A 21261-nucleotide genomic window follows, 5' to 3' on the forward strand; every position below is an offset into this window, starting at 1 on the left:
TAGCCATTGCAAACAATAGTTTGTTCCGGCTTCTTCCTCCCATCTCTGTGTTTTTACCCTTTGCTTAGTTCCTCTTTTCCCTTACCTTCCCCTCCCATCTTCTAGCCTCTGATACCCACTATTTTGTTTGATATAGGGACTTGCAAGGTTCAGACTACATGCAGAATAGACTTTAGACTGAATACAAGGCAAGCAATTTTTAGAACACTTTTCTGATTAAAAGTAAATGCTTTCTAGATACCTTCATTCTAAGCTGTTAAAGGTAGGGCTGGATTGTGAAAGACAAAGGATCTGGGAGTTTCCTGTGAAGCTGTGTCTCTACTGGTGTCAAAAGCTACATTTATAAGTCTTACCAACCGCCTTAGCATAAACTGAACATGGAAAACCACCAAATAGACATGCCAAAGTAGATGGGGGAGACCATGGGACCTCAACCCTATACAAAGAACTACAGGCAATGAAGAAATACTGAGAGTGAGAGAAATAATCTCCCCCAGTATGAGCACAGCAATTGGTTGTCCAAAACCAAATGATTAGCCCTGAAAATATACATACAAATAACTTATGCCGATTGGGTAGTCCATATTCAGGAATGCATATATACATGTGTGGGGATGTGTGTATACATGCAATAACAATTGATAAAAGGAGGCCATACATTTGAAAAAGAGCAAGGAAAGGTATGTGGGGGTTTGGAGGGAAGGAAGGAAATGATATAATTAATCAATATAATTATATTGAACAAATTTCCCCAAATTGTGATATGTAATTACCTCTCCTTTTGCCTTCCTCTAATGTAGAGATAATATCCATTTTGGTACTTACAGGTCTATCTGATTTTTAAGGGAGGGATGGCTTCTAATTAAAGTGACATTGATAGGAAATGCAGAGAAGCCACTCCTATAGATGATGATGGGGGCTGAGTTCCGTCTTTCTTCCTGCGAATGTTTGGTAAAGAGAGAGATGCCCTTTAATCGTATGCTCTGATAGATAAATAGGAAATTATTGAGTAGTACAGTTGGGAAAAAGAAGCATAAGAAAGCGATTGCATGGGGTTGGCATTTCAACTGGAATAGGTTTGCTGGGAAAGCCTCACATATCTATGCCTCCTTGATTTTCCTGAGGTGACTGTTTGGGGATTCTACCTTCTTGCTCCTTGGCTTGTCAGAGCCTGGGCTATATGTTTGGCACATACTACTTTCCTAAGGTTGCTAATCCCTGGTACCAACAGAGCATAGGAGATTCAATTCATTTATTCTATTTTATCAACACCCCTGAAGACATTTAAGACAAGCCTATGCCATAGCAGTATGACTGGAATTTAACAAGCACATTTTAACTGCTCTCTCTATATTAAGAGGAATCTTTGTCATTTTCATCTTGCTATATATTGAGTGGTGCATAATGAGCGAGCTTTGCAAATGGCACTAGGCAATGGGGTATAAAGGATCAACAGCCTTATTCTTAGAAAGACTACTTAATACACTTGATCCCTGATGGCGGGTCAATAGCATGACCTTTGTATTGGAAGGGAAGCTCTTCTAAGCAAAATTAAGAAAGATGGGGCACCTCTTATCTGAGCTAGGTGGTGGATGAACTGAGCTTTGTTTTCATCATTGTAGCGCAGGGCAAAGAAAGACAGATGCTTAAATATGTAATATAGCCTAGAGATTCATAGATTCAAGTGGAGTGAGACTTCTGGGCATTATTTTTGAGTACAGGGATATTTAAAGAGATTTAACTGCACTGACAGGTATTATATTCACTAATTAAATTCGAATACAAAGACATTTGTATAAATCCTGTAGCTGTACTAATATCAAAATTCTCTTAAGAGTACAGAACAATTAAATGCTAGGATGCTGACAACCAAGGATAAAAGAGACAGGCATACTTTGACTTTTACATGAGCCACTGAAAATTTCCTAGGTTCTTTCTCACTCTACAGAATATCTTGTATTTATTTCTTAAAATTCAGTCATGCAATTCCTATGCCCTTGAACTATTGAAAGAAAAATATGAACATATCACTCTTGCCTTAAAGATTAATTTCTGCAACAGGGCTCATAGCTTTAGTGGGTAAAATTGTATGTTATGCAAGCATGAATAACTGAATTTGAATCTCAGCATCTATGTAAAAGCTAGACATGTCTGTTTGTACCTGTAATCCCAGCTTGGAGAGCAAAGATGATGTTTGCTGACTAGCCAGCCTAGCTTGAATGACAAGCTTCAGTTTCAGTGAGATTCCCTGCCTCAAGGAATAAGGCAGATTGTGATAGAAGAAGATACCTAATATATTCATTTGGCCTCTGTAAGTGCAGGCAGGGTACAGTTTACTAGCACTGGTGCATGCACCATGGGCATGAGTGTGTTTCTACATGAGCACATGTGCACATACATGTTCTGTCATTACCAACATCATAACAACAACACAATAAGCTCTGCACTTAACTCTACCACTCAAGGTTATTTAGAATTTGCTACAAACTTTCATTTCCTGACTTATCATAATTCTTTCTTTTTGTAATTCATTTTTTACACTCCATATTCCATTCCACGCCCCTCCCCTTCCACCCTCTAACTGCTCTACATCCCACACCTCCTCCCCACCACACCACATCTCCTCATGAATGCCCCTACACTCTAGCCCATCTGACCTCTAAACTCCCTGGGGCCTCCAGTTTCTTGAGGATTAGGTGCATCATCTCTGAATGAACATAGACCTGGAAGTCCTCTACTGACTTATCATAATTCTTAACAAACACTTATTCTCAGTTTTTTCTTCTTTCTCAATTTTTCCCTCTTAAATGTATCTTTATTTCTACTTCCTGGGATATAATTATTGGGGTTGTTTAAATGAAAATGGCCCATAGGCTTGAGTATTTGAATCCTTGGTCCCCGGTTGGTGGAATTGTTCAGGAAGGATTTGGAGGTGTGGTCTTGTTGGAGGAGGGGTGTCACTGGGGATAGGGTTTGAGGGTTCTAAAGTTCAAGGCAATCCTATTTAGCTCTCTATGCCTCTTCTTTGTGGATGGGATATGAGGTATCAGCTACTGCTTCAGCACCATTCCTGCCTGCCTGCCTACCTGCTGCTAACCTGCTGTCCATGATAATCATGGACTCACTATTTGAATCATTAAATAATTCCCAAACAAACTTTCTTCTATACCTTTCATTTGCCATAAATGTCTCATCACAGTAAAGGAAAAATAACTAAGATTATACCTACATGGTGTCCTACTTGTAACACTTTAGTAGACATGCTTCATAGTATCTTGGAAGTAACAGTAACAGTCACCACAAAAATCTATAGTAAATCAATACAAGAGAATTTTCAAAGGACTCCTAGAGATATAAGCTGAGTGGTTTGTAATATTTGCTATAAAATTTAGTTAATTATTAAAATTATCAAAATGAAGAATCTATTTGATCAGAAGTTTGATATATTACACTTTTATTAGATATTTTCTTTATTTACATTGCAAATTTTATCCCCTTTCCTGGTTTCCCCTCCGAAAACCCCCTATCCCATTCCCCCTCCCTCTGCTCACCAATCCACCCAATCAGTGTCCTTGTCTTGACATTCCCCTACACTGGTGAATTGAGCCTTCTCAGAACCAAGGGCCTCTCCTCCCACAAGGCCATCTTCTGCTACATATGCAGCTGGAGCCATGGATCCCTTTATGTGTACTTGGTGGTTTAGTCCCTGGGAGCTCTGGGGTACTGGTTGGTTTATATTGTTGTTCCTCCTATGGGGCTGCAAGCTCCTTCAGCTCCTTGAGTACTTTCTCTAGCTCCTCCATTGGGGACCTTGAACTCAGTAAAATGGTTGACTGAGAGCATACACCTCTGTATTTTTCAGGCACTGGCAGAGCCTCTCAGGAGACAGCTATATCAGGCTCCTATCAGCAAGCACTTGTTGGCATGCACAATAGTGTCTGGGTTTGGTGGTTGTTTATGGGATGGGTCCCCAGATGGGGCAGTCTCTGGATGGTCATTCCTTCATCTCTGCTTCACACTTTGTCTCTGTATCTTCTTCCATGGGTATTTTGTTCTGCCTTCTAAGAAGGACCAACGTATCCATAATTTGGTTTCCCTTCTTCTAGAGCTTCATTTGGTCTGTGAATGAATACACAAGATACATTACACTTTCTATCCATAAGAAGTAAGATCAAATGCTGTAGACATTTTGTATACTAACGTTCTTTTCAAGAGCTTCTAGGAAGTACTATACTTCATGCAGAAACCATCTTAGTGAAGTTCTTATGTTTGGAAAGCTACCTGATGGCCTTTTGAAAGGATGTTGTCCATTGTTCTTTTGGGCTACTTACTGCTGGTTCTTTATGACTAGGCTTACACTCTGTCCATTCTTAATAGTATGAACATCTTGTCCCTGACCTCCACATGCAAATGAAAGTATGTAGTTACTTTTAAGTCTATGCAAGGTAAGACTACAAATATACTTTTGCTGTTTTCATGCTAAATGCTTCAAGAGATATATCTTTATAATGTTACATCTTTTGGTAATCATTTTTAAGCTAGTCTCATATGGTAGCCTGATTTTGTAAGGCTAATGCCTCTTAAGTTACAAAGGTATTGCGATTATTAGTCTCCCATGATTAGATCACATTAAGTAAATAAAGTATTTATTAAGTCTAGAGGTATTAGATGTACACAAGTGAGTAAAGTTGGCCCATGAACAGGTACCCCCATCTTTCTTACATCCATTTTGGTGTCTTTACAAAGAAGTTATGGTGCTTACGGCTGTAACCCAAACCGGTATCTCTAAATCTTTTGCTGACAGTATTCCTGTTGTGCAGGTAAGGTGAGAAATATTCCTGGCATCACATTTTTAAATTTCATACTCCTAAATGAGCAGAATATATCCATCTTAATTAAATTTCTTATCAATGTTATAAAAAATAAACTGTTCGTACTATGCTTGCCTCCTGAATTTATCACCATAAACTAGTGAAGACCTTTATAGAAAAATATAATATGTAATCCTATAATAACAATAGCTTTGAAGAATTTTCTCTAAATCTACTGTAAATATGATATAGTATTTGTTTGTATTACCAGCTCACCTAGTTGGGAAGAGAACCTATGCAATTAGCTTATCGTGAAAGAGATCTTGAAACATTGGATATTGTACATTCTTATTAACATGCTCCATCAGTCTTTTACAGAATTGGGAATGTGTACTTTGAAAATTATGCATCCTGAACTTATTCTGATCAGGCTCCAAGTCACACACCAGTTGGCATTAAAGAGGGCCCAAGACTAATCAAAGAGAAATCTGGCCTTCAGTCTATAACTGAGCAGATAACTGCATACACCCTGTGTCTCCATGGAGCAATGAGAGCAGCACTCTTGTTTAATTAGTGTTCAAAGTTGCTGTCCTCAATTAACAATAGATCTATAACACCTATAATAGAACGATCTATAATATCTATACTAGTGCTTTATCTGAAAACTATATTATCAAACCTTTAACCCTTTTTTCTTAAAACATTTGTTTATGATAATTAGCATTTGTGCTTATTAATGAAGAATACACAGTCCAACTGTCCTTATTCTGGTTATATCTTTTCTAAGTTAGTCCATCTGATTGCAGGACTTTGGCTTCCTGAGGATTGCTTTTTTCTGAGTTGAACTATGAGGATGTGTTGTTGTGTAAATTCAGCCATTGTTAATCAATAGCCACTTTATTATTACCTGCATCATAGCTGAGTAGGTAAGTGGACCATCCACAAATTACATAGTTTTTAAGAGTACCCACAGAATAAAATTCCCAAAAGCTCCATAGTCTAGACAGGTGATCTTCTCCCAGTCACTTTCACAGATCTTTCTGCTACTTTACTACCCATCTCTAAATGCACTTAGGTCTGAAGTTTTATAAATAACCTTGGTTACATCTATTTCTTTTTAAAAAAAAACTAGTTTTTCACCACCTGATCCTTTCATCGGTGTGTTTTCAACAAATATATATATATATATAAGCTTTCCTGTACTTCTTTTAGCTATCAAAGCCCCTTTCAAAGAGCAGAATAAATGCACAGTAGCAACAATGCTGAATGTTTGCTTCTCTTGAACATTTTTCTTGATTTTATCTTGTAGAGATTTGTTTTCTAATTCTACCAGGAACAAAGTCTTCCAGGTGGAGATCACGTCTTTTGTTTCTTTAAAAAGACTTAAAATTCATTATTTATTTCTGTGTGTGTGTATGTGTGTGTGTTTCTGCTAGCTTCTTTGTATGCATAGCATGTGTGTTCAATGCTTTTGGAGGCCAAGAGAAGGAATTGGGTCTCTGGAAAATTGCAGTTACAGCTGGTTGTGAGTCCCAAGAACAAGTATATGATCATCTCTGTAGCCTCATGTCTCCTATTTATTATTGTGCTGAAGTATTAGGCAAAACATTTTACATTCTCCTCATGAAATTTTTGTGGCAAGTAAATATGTATGTATAGAAAGTAGATGCTCTGGTTACGCAATGTATAAGTATTTGCTCCCATAGTCTCGGAAAGTGGTTTTCAGTTTGGAGAGATGTGTCAAGTGTTATCAATTAGTGTGGAAGTCTTGGGTAGCAAGAAGTCAAATCTGATTGGTGAGGATGTTTTATCAGAAGAATCCTGCTTTGGTGAGATTGAGTCTTAAAGTAGAAAATTGAACTGCTACACAGTTAGGTAATTCTTATATGACCCAAAATAATATTTCCCATTAACATTCAAGACTTCTGGGGTTGGAGAGATGGTTCAGGGGTTAAGAGCACTGGCTGCTCTTCCAGAGGTCATGAGTTCAATTCCCAGTAACCACATGGTGGCTCATAACCATCTGTAATTGGATCCAATGCCCTCTCTGGTGTATCAGCTACAGTGTGCTAATATACATTAAATAAATAAATAAATAAATAAATAAATCTTAAAAATATTCAAGACTTCCCCTTTAAGCTAGTAATTTTAATATCTTAAGATTATAAAATGATAATAATTACTTTTCCCCCCTTCCTCCCTCCTAGTCATCCCATATATCCCTCCTTGCTCTTATTGTTGCTATAAGGGAGGTTTTAATGTCCACTCCAGACTTACATACGTCTTTGTAATTTCTACTAATGGTATTAACCCTTTTCTTTTCTTTTCTTTTCTTTTCTTTTCTTTTCTTTTCTTTTCTTTTCTTTTCTATTCTTTTCTTTTCTTTTCTAAGAGATCATTTACAAACTTGCCTTTGGACCTCCTCAAGTGTAGTTAGTGTTGTATCTAGGAGTAAGTCCCAATAGTTTTATAGTGATTTTTGATCATTTTATTTTTCTTTATTTTTATCATTTACAAACTTGCCTTTGGACCTCCTCAAGTGTAGTTAGTGTTGTATCTAGGAGTAAGTCCCAATTGTTTTATAGTGATTTTTGATCATTTTATTTTTCTTTATTTTCTTGCAGTTGTTCTTATTTAGATGACTATAATACTGAGATCAATCATTATGTTGTGTCATTGTACTAAATATTGATGGCCTTTCCAGCCTCGTCTCTTTTATTTGTTCTTACAGTCCACACTTTTCTGTGTCATAGAGTAAGCTGTTTTCTTTCCCTAAAAGTACCTTATTGCTTGGCACTGATTATGCAAATTCCTTCTCATCCTTCCTGGAGTTGTTATTCCCCTGAAGCCCCCATGACAGCTCAGCAGAGTCACTGTACATTGAGATTCTAAACACATGGCCTCATTTCATTGACTGCATGCATCAGTTTACATTTCCCTCTTTCCATTATAACTAAATGAACTAAAAGATTTAGTAGGACTAAAAGAAGACCAGGGAGTACAATCTCTTAGACCCCTCCAGCACCTTGAAGCCTTTGTCTGTGTTTGCTCTCCCAGCATAAGAGATGTATAGCTTTACAGTATGGGAAAGGTCCCTGGACTTTGATTGTTCACAGAGCTCATTGTCATGACTGAGCAAGAGAGACTCCCTCTGGAATTATTTACAAACATGTTAAATAAGCAATGTACTAGAAAGGGTCTCTGAGGAACATTTGTTTAGATGTTTAAACTCTTTTTAATCACAGAATTTTCTATTTGTAATTGCCTTTATTCTTTTTCCTAAATTAATTAGCCATTGGTGACCAATATAAATTAAGCAACAATTGTTAGTAAGTATTTGTGTTCTTTCTCTTGTGTGTGCTGCATTTTTTAACCTTATTTTGTCTTACTGGTTTGGGGTGTCAGAGCCAATATACTGGTTACATTAAATAATGTTAAGTAGAGCCCTTGCCTAATGGTTATGCTTTTAAACATTTTTCATCTCGGATTATATTGTCCTAGTAATTCTTGTGTGAAACTCGAGTAGATGTTTCTCCACCCATTAAAAAGGTCAGTCATGTAATTTGTTCCTATAGATTCTATAGGTCTTTTTCTCTACTGCTTATGTCTATTTGACTTCAGTGGTTTAAAGAGATGTGTGTAGTTTCACATTTTGTTTACATATAAAATTGAGCCAAAATAACTAAATGTTAAAACCCTTTGTTTTGTTTCTTCATTATTTTGCAGGTCAGAAGAAATTCTCCATTTACCTGTGAAAATATCTAGCAAGCAAAAAAATACAAACAAACAAACAAAAAAAAAAAAAGAAAAAGAAACCAAAAAAACAAAAAATCCCCCCCAAAACAAACACACACATACACACAAACCAATAAAAACAAGGACTACTTGCAAATTCTTACATTGCTTTGTTTCATTTTTTAAAGATGGTTCCTTGTTTTATTGCTACTAGATACCCAGTATCCTACTGATTTTTACAAAATTAGCAATACCTAGAAATTCCAATTTAAGTTTATTTTATAGAAATGGTTTCCCAGTGCGCTATGTAATTAGGCAAAAACTTTACTTTATTATTATGTTTTGTGGAAAATATTTTTGTGTTTTGAAAATATATGGAGGAAAAGCTCTTGAGTCTGTACTTTTTTATCTTGTTGATTTTTGACAATGGGAAGCAGGCATAGTCAGTATGAACTGTGCTAGCCTAGCTGTGGTTTAACTGTGTGCTCTATGATGTCTTGCCATTCAGTTATCCCTGTGAGCAGCAGCACTCACAGGGCTAGACAACTTCTGTTCTCACTCTCCTTTAGACCTAATGAGCCACAGTATAAATTTTATTAAAATTCCAAAGGGATTTCTATGATAATTATAATTAAGAAAATCTTCCTCTTAGGAGGACACGCATGGTGCACATCTGGAAGTACTAGAATTCAGGCTCCAGTAGCTCTACAGTAGTCTGCATGGTATCAGTGTCAGGTGTCAGTGTTTCTGAGAGGTTCACTGAAATCCAGAAATGTTATATCGAATTCTAATTTCTGCCCTATTAAATTTGAATCTATATTTTAACAAGACCTCTAGGAAATTTTAATGAAATTTCAGTTCAGATAATTATTAGTATAGAATACATATTATTCCTAAAGCTAGATACATTTTTCTTTATTTTAGAATAATCAATGTTGTTGGGTTTCTATAATAACTTCTTTGAGATGTGCCCAGTTCTTCAAGTATATAGCCTGATGTCTAAATATACAATCCAGTTATACTCCTGCCTTAGAGGTTGCTCTATACCTTTTCCACACTGCTCTTGTATACTGCTTAACAACCATGTTGGTGGAGACAGCTTCTGTGGAAAGAGTTTTCCTGTTGAGTCTCTTCACCCCAGCTCTGCATTTCTAGAGAACTTTGTGTTTCAAATTCTTTACCATCTTCTCCATAGATCCTTCTTCATCCATAGATTGCCATCCACGCCTGTTTCACTGTTGCTCTCTGCTATCCTTGAGACCACTCTATGGCTTTCCTCAATCCCACTGTATCTGCTACCTTATCTATTGCTCTCAGTGTCCACTGTCTTTCTTAACTACAGACAGTTTAATGCCCCAGGATTTCAGTCTGAACTCTCTTGACCTTTAGTGTCTCATAATGCTTGCTATTCTTAATCAAAATCATTCATTTTTTTTTCTCTAAGTTCCTCAAAACTGTTAAATTTTCAAGAACTTGAAGTTTATTTTCCTTAGCAATCATCTTTTCATTGTACAGGGAGAGAACTTTACACCCGCATTCCCTCCCTCTCTTTTTATTCCTTAGCTTTCTTTTTTTTTTTTTTTTTGGTTTTTCGAGACAAGGTTTCTCTGTATAGCCCTGGCTGTCCTGGAACTCACTCTGTAGACCAGGCTGGCCTCGAACTCAGAAATCCGCCTGCCTCTGCCTCCCTAGTGTTGGGATTAAAGGCGTGCGCCTTAGCTTTCTTGGCCTTACCAACACAACACAGCTGCTGTAATAATGCCTTCATACAGACCCCAGGCTGGTTCCTGTGGTATTTCCATGTGCTGGACCACTTTGATCATAGCCTCAATCTGCTTTTGTTCTCACCATATCCAGCCTTACTTTGGAAAATCATAAAAGGAAGATGATACAGTCAAATAGGAACTCTGTTTTAACTGGGTGCTCCTTTCTGTTCTGCTGTGGTTTTATTGTTTTCTGGATTTTAGTTTTTTGCTTTTGCTACTCTGTCTCACAATAGATGTTTGTAGCTATAATGGACTGTTTATTACTGCAGAATAGGCTCAATGTCATCCTGTTTTAGGAGGCTTTATGTTTTCCATGTGTAAAAGGAAACACGTAAAAAGATGTATGTCATTTAGGGTTTAAAATGGATGGGCTATGTTTTTTCCATATGCAGCAGTAGGGCTTTAAGTTGTCAGGTTAAATATGTGCAAAGACTTCTACGTAACTCTGGTTTCATGTTATTACAATGTTTTCTTGTATAGCTAAGATAAAGTTTAATGTTAAACACAGTTTTTGAAGATTTGTTATAGTCTTGACATGGGAATGTGTTTTATTCTCCTATACTCAACAAAGATTCTGGTGTCTTATTTAGTCTCCTTCTGTGCTTGGCATTGCTAGCACTGTTGATATAGAAAATGGTTCACAGAGGCAGAGAAGATTGTGTTATCATCTCCCCTGGTGGCATTTAAGGGTAAGGAAACAGGATTCCATTATAATTTGTTCAATTATGTTAACTGTCCAGCAAGACTAACTGAATTTAAAGAATAAGAGAATAATCCTTTAGTTTATGAGTAAAATATGTCAAGAGATTCTGCACTATTTGTGCCGAACAGCAGCCAATTTCAGGGACTTTTGGACTATTCCCAGGGTTTGAGCCAGTAACAGAGGGATTGTTGTGCAAATCACAGGGTAGCTTAGCTTATTGCCTGATTCAAGTTAAGTATTTCAAGAGAAAATGATGAAATACTTGACTATTGCTGATAAAGTATGATATAAAAGTGTAAATCTTATGTCATCTTTTCATAATTTTAATAGTGCAGATGTCTTAGATAATATTCTTCTCTGCATACCTGATGTCATAACATTAACATCTCTTTTTGGTGCCATGTTCCTCTGTTCACAACCATGCGACTTGTACTGTAGCCATGAAGACTTGTTTGTTGTTCCATAGTACACTATTCACTTTAACATTATCTGGAACCTGTAGGCTCCACCTTTATATATTTCAGTCTCTTCCTCCTGGACTCTCACACATAAATGCATGTTCATATTTTTTTGTGTATATGCATGTGTGTATCTTCGTGTATGTATGTATTCATAAAGATGCCATAGGTTTTATGCCTTCCTCTGTCATTTTCCATCTTATGGAACAACATGATGAACTAATCAGTACCCCGGAGCTCTTGACTCTAGCTGCATATGTATCAAAAGATGGCCTAGTCGGGGATCACTGGAAAGAGAGGCCCATTGGACTTGCAAACTTTATATGCCCCAGTACAGGGAAACGCCAGGGCCAAAAAGTGGGAGTGGGTGGGTAGGGGAGTGGGATGGGGACGGTATGGGGGACTTTTAGGATAGCATTGAAAATGTAAATGAGGAAAATACCTAATAAAAAATATTTTAAAAAAAGAAAGTCTTTGTTATTTCCAGAGGAGAGCTATTGACTGTTCTGAATATGGTTTACACCTCAGTTGATATGATTTTCTATCTGTGCCTTGAAGCACAGTACCACCATTTCTGTAATTCTGATATGCAGCATGCCTTTTGTACCTGCTCAGTCCAGATTTCTTTCTGATATACATGGACAAAATAATATATTTTCTTAGTTTAGGAAGAGCTAGCATTGGCCCTATTTTGGTTACATTGAGGGTCCTTTCTGTGAGGTTTAACAAGCCTCCTGAGCATCCGTTCTGGTTATCTACATAGTGTTTCTTGATGAATGGCTATAGCAAAAACTGTGCTATGAGTCATATGATGTCTGAGCACCAAATGCCCTGGGAGTTCTCCATGTAGCCAGAGCTATATAGCTTGAACATTCTTTTTCTTAACATATTTAAAAATAGTTTTGTGCCATGCTGTTTCTTGACTTCAGGCTTTGGAATCTCATTCATTTAGTGTTGCTCCTCTCTGTCAGTCACAAGCCTCCAAAGCCTCAGGACACTCACAACTCATTTATGTTCAGAGCCTTACAATTTGCCTTTTTTAAGAAAAAATAATCTTACTTCTTAAGTTTCTTTCTCAAAACACAATTATTCATCATGGGATTTCCTTCAAAGCTTTAGACAGATATTTCTGGAGTATGCACTATTGACCGGTCTCTGTGTTCAGTGCTTTGGTTCAGGGGAGGTCAGATTAGACAACACATTTGTCCTCTTGGACCTCCCATTCTGTGTTGAATAGATAGGAGATGGGTGCATACAGGAGATCTTTGTAAACATTGTGTGCATAAATGTGACAACATTCTGAACAGTGTGATAGAAGTTAACACAATGATTGACACCTGAGGTATGTGATGAGGACAATCCTCTCTAAGCAGATGCCATTTGAGCAGAGACCTCAAAGATGCTGATAAGCTAAACATATAGGATCTGGTACTCAAATGCATGCAGTGCTAATTCAATGGTAGCTCAAGTTAACTCAAAAGACAAAGGCCCAGAGACACATGGCATGCTTGTGAAGCAGACAGTAGGTCAGTGAACCAAGGTGTCATTGAAGGATGAACATATGATACAAGAGGATGTTTATGAGGATGCCAGAGAATAAAAAGCTTTGGTAAACTATAACAAGAATTTTCATTTTATCTCAAGTTCACATGATATCATTAAACATTGAGGGGTGTGAAATGATTCATGTTTTAAGGTGCCTCTTGACATTTCTTTATATGGAGATGTCAGTTTTAATAGGCAAGAATAGATGTAGGCTACAAGGGATTGTAGTACATTGGCTGGCAGGTTTTTGTAAGGATAGGGGGATTAAAATGGACAAAAGTTGGTGCATTTGAAACATGATAGCGGCAGGGCCAATGAACTCGATAAAATAATAAAATCTGAAATAATTGCTGATTTAATGCTGCATTGTGGACACAATCCTCTGTTTCTTTTTATTGTTTACACTGGCTATTCCCTTTATGTAGATCCTAATTTCCCCATGCAATCCGTAGAGTATTTTGTTCATCAGTGAAGAAACAGTATAATAATAAGAACTTATGACCCCAGTTGCCTCATATTTTCTTGCGTCCAGATCCTTGGTGTGATCTTAGGTCAGATGCTCCTTGTGCGTTAGCTTCCTCACCTGAAAAATGAGATGATATTTTTAAGTCTTAGGGTTGTTAGTTATTACACAGGATTAAGTGAACAATCAGTTAAAATGATTGGTAGGCAAGCTTCCCATTCTAACTCTTCAGTAGCTGATGGCCTTTAACATTTCTACTCATTATAGTTGCAGAAGACTGCTAAATGGGTCTTGTAAAATGACAGAACTTGAGTTTTTGTATAGTGCTGGAGGCTGGCAGCATGTCCATAGCGTCTGAGGCTTAGTTCTCTCTGGGGGCTCTGAGAATGCCTTGTTTTCTAGTATCCCTGAATGCAGCAGCAGCTGGCAGTCACCGTCATCTGACATTCTGGCAGCTTTCACATCTCAACTCCATCTTCACGGGGCCATGATCTTTGTCTTTGGGATTGTTTCTCTTCCCCTTCTGAAGGTTCATCCTTCTGAAGGATTTAGTCAAGAATATCCAATATCAATATTGTAAATTAATGGCAAAGTCACCTATAAAATTCCCAGGAGTGGGGGCTGGATAACAAATCTTTGCCTGTGGGTCAGACTAGAACTGGACACTTAACTGCTATGTTTTTGCATGTCTAATTTGATGCTAACTGGTTCTGACTTTGCTCCCATACTGATGTTTTATAAATTCTACCCAATTTTCAAAGTCTCATTTACATATTAACACCTCTGGCCTCTGCTATAACATACTATCTTCCACAGTAAAATCAGATCCAGTATTCCTTTGAATGGCTGTGATTCTAAAAGCAGCACAGGGAGGGGCCTTTCCCCAGCAGGCTGCTCCTAGCCCTCTAGGTCCATTGATTACTCAGGAGGTTCAGCTCCTTTTTCATGTCTTTAATTTCTTAAGGATTAGGGAAAATATCTCATTTTGAATGATTAGAGAAAACATTTCATTCTCATAGGAATTCGTTTCAATGACTTGGATACTGTTAGCAATGATGATTTCGAAATCCTTAAGAACAGAAGTTATCCTGAAAGGTGGATGGGATGTAAAGTTTTAGATCTGAATTCTGAGGTCAATATAGACGTCGATTTCAAGGAAATAGTTGTGACCATGAAAATTGCTTATTCATATATCAAAGCAGGAACATCGCATGAGAGGTGGAAAATGATAAAATATTATGAATGAAAGGCTACCTTATTAGGTTTTCCTTTTTCATCTTCAAATTTGCAGCTTAAAGATTTAAAAGGCTTCTGTTGGAGATTTAATACAGATATATAACTCACGTGTTATTAGCATGCCCCTACCTGAAGTGCATATACATGTATGTGTGTAAGCCTAGGGAGGTTACTGGGATAGTGTTACTGGAGCATTTACCATGGCTTTCTCTGAATGGTGGCATTACAAGTCACTTTTCATTTTTTAAATATTTTTTTTTGGTTGAAAATTTTGCAACAAACATGTATCAATTATATAGGACATATGGCCTGGGGCTGAGAGATGATGAGGTAGAGTGGGTAGCACCTCTGGACCCATGGCCGCTGGTGGCATATGCAAGTTTGTCTGCTCACCTACTGTCGCTTCCGGCCCCAAATTATGAGTGGAGAGAAACAGTGTATACTGGGTGTGCCAATGGTGTGTTTGCCTGCTTCCTCATGTTCTATATTTGGTACATGATGTGACTGGGCAGATGTGCCTGGGTATACTATATATGTTAATTGTGTTACTTTGTATATAATTCATGATATCATACACGCATACACCATACACATATTCCTGATGAGGAAAGAGCTCTCTGTTTTATTCAAATCAGAAGTTTAATTATTCCATTTTAAATAGAGTTACTTGTTTCCATCCACCAATCTCTTAGAACTGTTTTTTTTTTTTTTTGAGTATAAAATAATTGAAAAACAAACAGTAAGTCCAGGATAAAGATTCCAGAAGAAGAGAATAACATAGCCCAAGCCACCAGAAGACTTATGTAGTACAGAAACATCCTTTTAAACAGTTTATTCCTGTTCGAAATGTTTGTTTGTTGGTATATCATTTTATATGAGTGCTTTATCTCTGCCATTTGCAGAGAAAGAAGCAATTGGATAATGTCCTTTGTCATCATCTCCACCCCAAGCTCCGATTAGTGCCTAATATTGTTACTGGCTCACAGGCACTGGGTCTGTTTCTCAAATTCCTGTGAGCAAATCCTTTCTGAGCCTCCATGGGATTCCTGTGACTATGCAAAGTACATATATATATTGATAAACATGAACAACTTAGGCAGGCTTGAAGCTCACTCAGCAACTTGGACACGTCTCAAGATAAGAATGGTAAAGGAAGTAGAGAGGCAGAGTTGGTCATCCTCTTTGGGATTGGAGACTGGGGGATGCCAAACAGAGCTGTAGATGGTCAAGTGTGAATGTTTTATATACTGATACGGAATGCCAGATCTTTTAATGTCTGTGCTGTGTTAATTCTCAAAACCCTTAGAGCAGAGATTCTCAACCTTCCTAATGCTGCAGCTCTCTAATGCAGTTCCTCATGCTGTGGTGACCCCCAACCCTAAAATTATTTCTGTTGCTATTTCATAACTGTAATTTTTCTACTTTTATGAATAGACATCTGCATTTGCTGATGGTCTTAGGTGACAACTGTAGAAGGGTTGTTTGACCGCCCACAGGTTGAGAACCTCTGACTTAGCATGTTACTCTTTCTATTGGAAGTAACAAGAACAGCCATTCTTTGTTTCTTTACTCTTAGGATATGTGCGTATTTGCTTAAACTCCTGCCTATGAAACCAGGATTGTGGCAACTGTTGTTCAGAAAACAACCAGAGCAGAATACTTGGGAAACCATCTCTATTTTGAGATATAACTGGCTTGGTGATTCCTGTCTGTTTGTTAATTGCAATAAAGTTGCCATTGTAATTTAGAATGCTTGTTAAGAACAATCCAACAGTCCTCTGAGGGACAATAGATAACTCGCTATGTGTCTTGCTTAGGGAACTGGTAATTATTTTACTGTAAATGAATCTAACAATAGCCGATTGGAAAAACCACAAGAGGGACAAAGCTTTGAGGGAGGAGTGTTAAAGTCGAGGCTGATCTTTATTGACTACATTCATCAGCCTAAATTACTTGCAATAAGGTTTTTAGAGAGGTTCAAGTGAAGTAAGATAATTAAAATTCTCTTCAGTTACTGTAAAAAATTCTTAGTATGAGTGCATCTTATTTAAGACTCATCTTAACCCTCCTTCTAATGAAAGTTTTAATGTTTTCTATTATGCAATGATGACTTTTTATTGTAAAAAGTGTGTTCGTGTTAGAACAGAGGCTTGTATATTTCTCCTGTAGGACTTGCTTAATATTGTCATGGATTTTACGTTTTAAAGATAGCTACTATATTGTATTTTGATTTACATTGATTCCCCCCCACAAGAAAACAGGTGTGACTTTATTCCAGGTGTGATATAATAATTTGGGGGTGGTATTGACAGAGAAAATACATGAAAAGGTAAAGAAATGTGTTCTTTTCCTGGGAAGAAACTTAGACAGTTGTGTGTTAGCTGGGGGAATTCTACTGTGTAGCTGGGGGAATTCTAGTGTGTTACTAATTTTGCAAAAATTCAGCACACTTATATCGCTTATTGGAAAATGTAGTTTGTTGTAAATGAACCGATGACTCAGGCATGGGCATCCTCCCAGTACATTCTCTTTTTGTGCCTCTTGGCCATTAGCCATGTATTTTCACTAGTGCTGGGACCTTTACATACAACTTGGTGGATTCGGATTGTCTTTCCCCAGGAATTGACTGCTCTCAACCCCAGCCTCTGTTGTCTGAAGCTCATCACCCTTTAGATCAGGCTCCCTCCCCAGATGCCCTGTTCTTAGCCTCCGACCCCCCACAGCAGTAAACCTGCCCCTCCTGGGAGCCTCTGAGAGGAACCTAATGATCATCTAACCCACATATATGATGGGATTTTTCTGACCCTCTACCTCTTCCTTTAACCTTCTCTTCCTGTATCACATGTAGATTTCTATATCGTCTTCTTGAAGCTATGAGCTCATACTTAGACTACTAGTAGATTAAATAACATGCCTTGTGTTTTGACTTATGCCTTTCTTCCCTAGCCCAAATTTCTACTACAGGGAGCTTCATAATTTGTGTTTTAACTTGCTGAGATATGTCTTCTCCCTTATGAAACCTCTGCTAAACTGTAATTATGGGTTTTGTTCAAGGTGTTTCTTTTGCTTATAATGTTCTTTCTATTCCACTTTAAGATATAATATCTCAAGATTCCTTTCTTGCTCCATCCAAAATCTACATCAAATAAATAATCTTAAATACAGCATCTCAGTATCTACTTCTGTATTAAAAACTGACGTGTTACTTTAAAAGGGCAACAGTAATTCTCAATTATTAATATAGTCTCAAAATCTAGCATTTGGTTATTATACAGTAGATTTATTTGAAGAAATGGTTAGATGAACAGAAACTAAAAATGTGCGTAAGCTCTGTGAAGAACAATAGAAAGAATCTTGAAGCATGAATAAGTTTCAGGGAGCAGATTCTTCACACTTTTATTAATAAAAGAGTTTATGTGAGCTAGGGATAGCACAACAAATACTGTTGGCAGATAGAATATACATATGTTGTATAATGTATATCATATGTATGATATATGATAGATATGATTATATTATATATGGTATATAATTTATAATGATATATTCTATAATATATATCATATGTATTCTGTATAAGTAGTATTTTGGAATAGGATGGATGGTTAAGGGACAGTAGGGCTAATTGCTGAGATTCAGGCAGGTAGTTATTATTAGGAAAAATATATCTTTCATATACTTTTATCTTTATTCCAATTTTAGTTTTATTTAACTGGTATTCAGAAATCCTGTGGATTTTGTGTTTGGATAACACTGAGAGTCCATTTTGGATGGTTTGGAAAGCTGGAATGTACGTGAAACTGTCACAAGGCAAGTACGTAGAAACATGACTCCTATAGAGTCTAGTCAGGACAGTTAGCACCTCACAGTTGCTGAGCAAACCATAAGATGAGTTTCTTTCTGTCAGTGGGGAGTATTGTGGTCTTGTGGTCTGGGTCTTGCAAGTCCAAAGAGAAGGGTTAAGTGACCTTATCAGAAAAGGGTGGTACTGTCATATAGGACAAGCCCAAGGTGGATAATATGCTGATCTTGGCTAATCTGTTTCTACTTTTATTCAGGTAGGTTTGTCAGGTTTGGGCCAATTAACTAGATACAGCCATAGAGAAGAGCTGGAGTGACTTCTAAGGATTGGAACTGAGCACTTGCTAAATAGTGGTTGTTTTAAATATTTTTTAAAAGATGGGTTTTGGATAACCTGGCATATTTTGCAGTCTTTCAAGGATATACACATAGCCATTGAATAGATGGAAAGATTGTTTTGCCTAGAATTGTAGGAGCCTAAGACTAGATGCTACTCTAAGTTGTTTTACATTGTTCATTTAAAGTAAATGCTCCTTTTAGAAGTACCAATTTAGTATTGTGAATCAAAGCCTATTTGTTAAGTGTATTAGATACACTTAAGAGCAAAATTGTATAAGGAAAATAAGCAAATATATTGTGCTTTAGATTGGTTTCTTTTTAGGTTCAGCTTACAGTCTATAATTTATTGAAATGTAAGTATTATGTAGAAGTTACTTCAGTTAAACTCTTCACCTTAGAGTACACTTTCTAAGGAATAGGATGCTACTTAGTGAGTCTTTTACTGTTGATTTTGATAGTTAAGTTGTTCACATCATAATATGAATTTTTCTTCCTTTTTGCTTCACATAGTTTGAAAAGAAAAACTTATGTATTGTGATTTCTGATTAACAAATGAGCTAAATAATTATTTATATCTTCAGAAAACGAATTCTAGTTGCTAAAGACAATACTCAAAGCAAATTGATTGCATTTTTACTCTTTAATTCTGTGATTCTATTCAGTTATAATGCTCAAGACTATACTGAACATTATTGAAAATTGAAAAGCAAGCCAGTAGGACAGGTTCATTTAAGTCATCCCTGAAATTTTTCATAATGGGAGGCAGATAATAAAGAATTTTCACATGATAAACTCTATACTATGGCACATCCATTTGAAACATTTTTGAATAAAATAGCAGGTCCTTTTTTTAAAAAGGTAAATTAACTTCCTCACATATACAATTCTGTTCTCAAACTCACTCCAGTTTAATTGGCAGCTACATCACAGGCACTGGGAAAAGCAAGTCATTGATTTTCAGAGTAGAGGTGGAGGAGGGGAGAGGAGATGAGAGAAAAAGAAATGGGGATCTCACACATTGATAACATGCATGCAACAATGGAAGGTGCCTGAGCTGTGTCTTCCGGGACAAGGAGTCAGCTAGCACACAGAGGTAAGTCTTCTAGAGCAGAGGAAGGATGCGCTTCCTCACAGAGCAAGGGCAGTTTGCCTTGGATGGTGCAGCTTGAGATGAATTTCTGAGTATATTTTGACTCTGCATCTTGACATAGAATTGATATATGATAACTTCATATTCTGTTAGTCTTCTTTGAGAGCAGGCTACATATACTTTACTTCTGTATTTGGGTAAATTCATTACTTCTACTTTCATGAGGCAAACATTGATTAATTGTTTTTATAAAAGTCTAGTATATACTACCGTAAATTAAAACTGTAGTACAGCCACTGTAGTAGAGCCATATACATAGAGAACGAAGTCCTGTATTCATCTCTTTCTTTTCAAGCTATAAGATGAAATATGAGGTACTGTCTCTGAGGCAATGTCATAGTATATTTCAAACACACACTTTTTTGTATTTTTATTACTTTATAGATTTTTTACAATTATTTGAGTTCTTGTGGCTTGCCCTGATGCTGTACATCCCATTTCCCTTAAAATGTCTGCTGTTTTTTCTGTCTTCCATGCACATATTTATCCTATGAATTGCATTTCGTATGTATAGGTAGTACTTGAGCACAAAGAGATAATGTAACAATACCAAAACCTGAAAAGGGTGAATATTTATGTGACAAAGAAATAAATCAAAAGAAGGGATTTCTAAGTTGGGTAGATTCTGCATTTGATGGAGTCTCTCAGTGAAACCCCTACCTTTCCCAGGCTGTGCCCTGACATTTCATATTCTATAAAATCATGACTGGGCATGTGATCTCACACACTTTTGAACAGAGTTGTAGCATAGTCAGAGCCCTAGGTGCTCTTATCCTACAATCCCCTTTTGTCCCCTTTGCAATCAATCACTGGGCCTTGCTCTGTCTGCTTTAGACACAATAAAGAGATGAGCAAGTGTGCAGATGCCCGCAAGGCACCAGGCCCTGCAAAGGTAACAGTGTGTGGAAATGGGAAGTTTCTGCCTGTCCTTTTCCTGGAGGCACAGTTTCAGTCCTGTTTTTTTGTTTTTTTTTTTAATAGAAATTTTGGAGCCAGTAAGTTTTCCTTTTTCCCTTGCACTTTCCCATTATCACGAAGACACTAAAACCTCTTAGAGGAAGCCTGCCCCTGGCAAGGCGAAGACAGTGGAATGGGAGTTTGTCTTAGATATCTGCTCCCTGCTTTTTGCAAGTGTGTAACTCCTTAACACCCAGTACTCTGGAGTTCTTATTATGGACTCCCTGCATCCTCACACCTGACTTCTTTCATAGATAATAGCTTTCTAAGATAGAATGTCGGAGGAGTGTAGGTGAA

General features: G+C 37.1%; 1 protein-coding gene across 3 annotated transcripts in view; it reads left to right on the plus strand.

Moving 5' to 3' along the window:
- Positions 1-21261, plus strand: part of Immp2l (inner mitochondrial membrane peptidase subunit 2) — a 910609-nt gene that overhangs the window by 251583 nt on the left and 637765 nt on the right. Inside the window, exon 5 of one of the 3 annotated variants that reach the window (XM_085830318.1) lies at positions 8538-11810. The exons of the other annotated variants lie outside the window; for them this stretch is intronic. Coding sequence (XP_085686444.1) covers positions 8538-8760 — 223 coding nt within the window. The 3' untranslated portion in view covers positions 8761-11810. Of the gene's footprint in view, positions 1-8537; positions 11811-21261 lie in introns of those variants that run through there. 3 annotated transcript variants of the gene reach the window in all.

This window comes from Mus caroli, unplaced genomic scaffold (genome assembly GCF_978045245.1).
Source record: "Mus caroli unplaced genomic scaffold, Mus_caroli_1 scaffold_14, whole genome shotgun sequence".
In the NCBI taxonomy this organism is placed as follows: domain Eukaryota; kingdom Metazoa; phylum Chordata; class Mammalia; order Rodentia; family Muridae; genus Mus; species Mus caroli.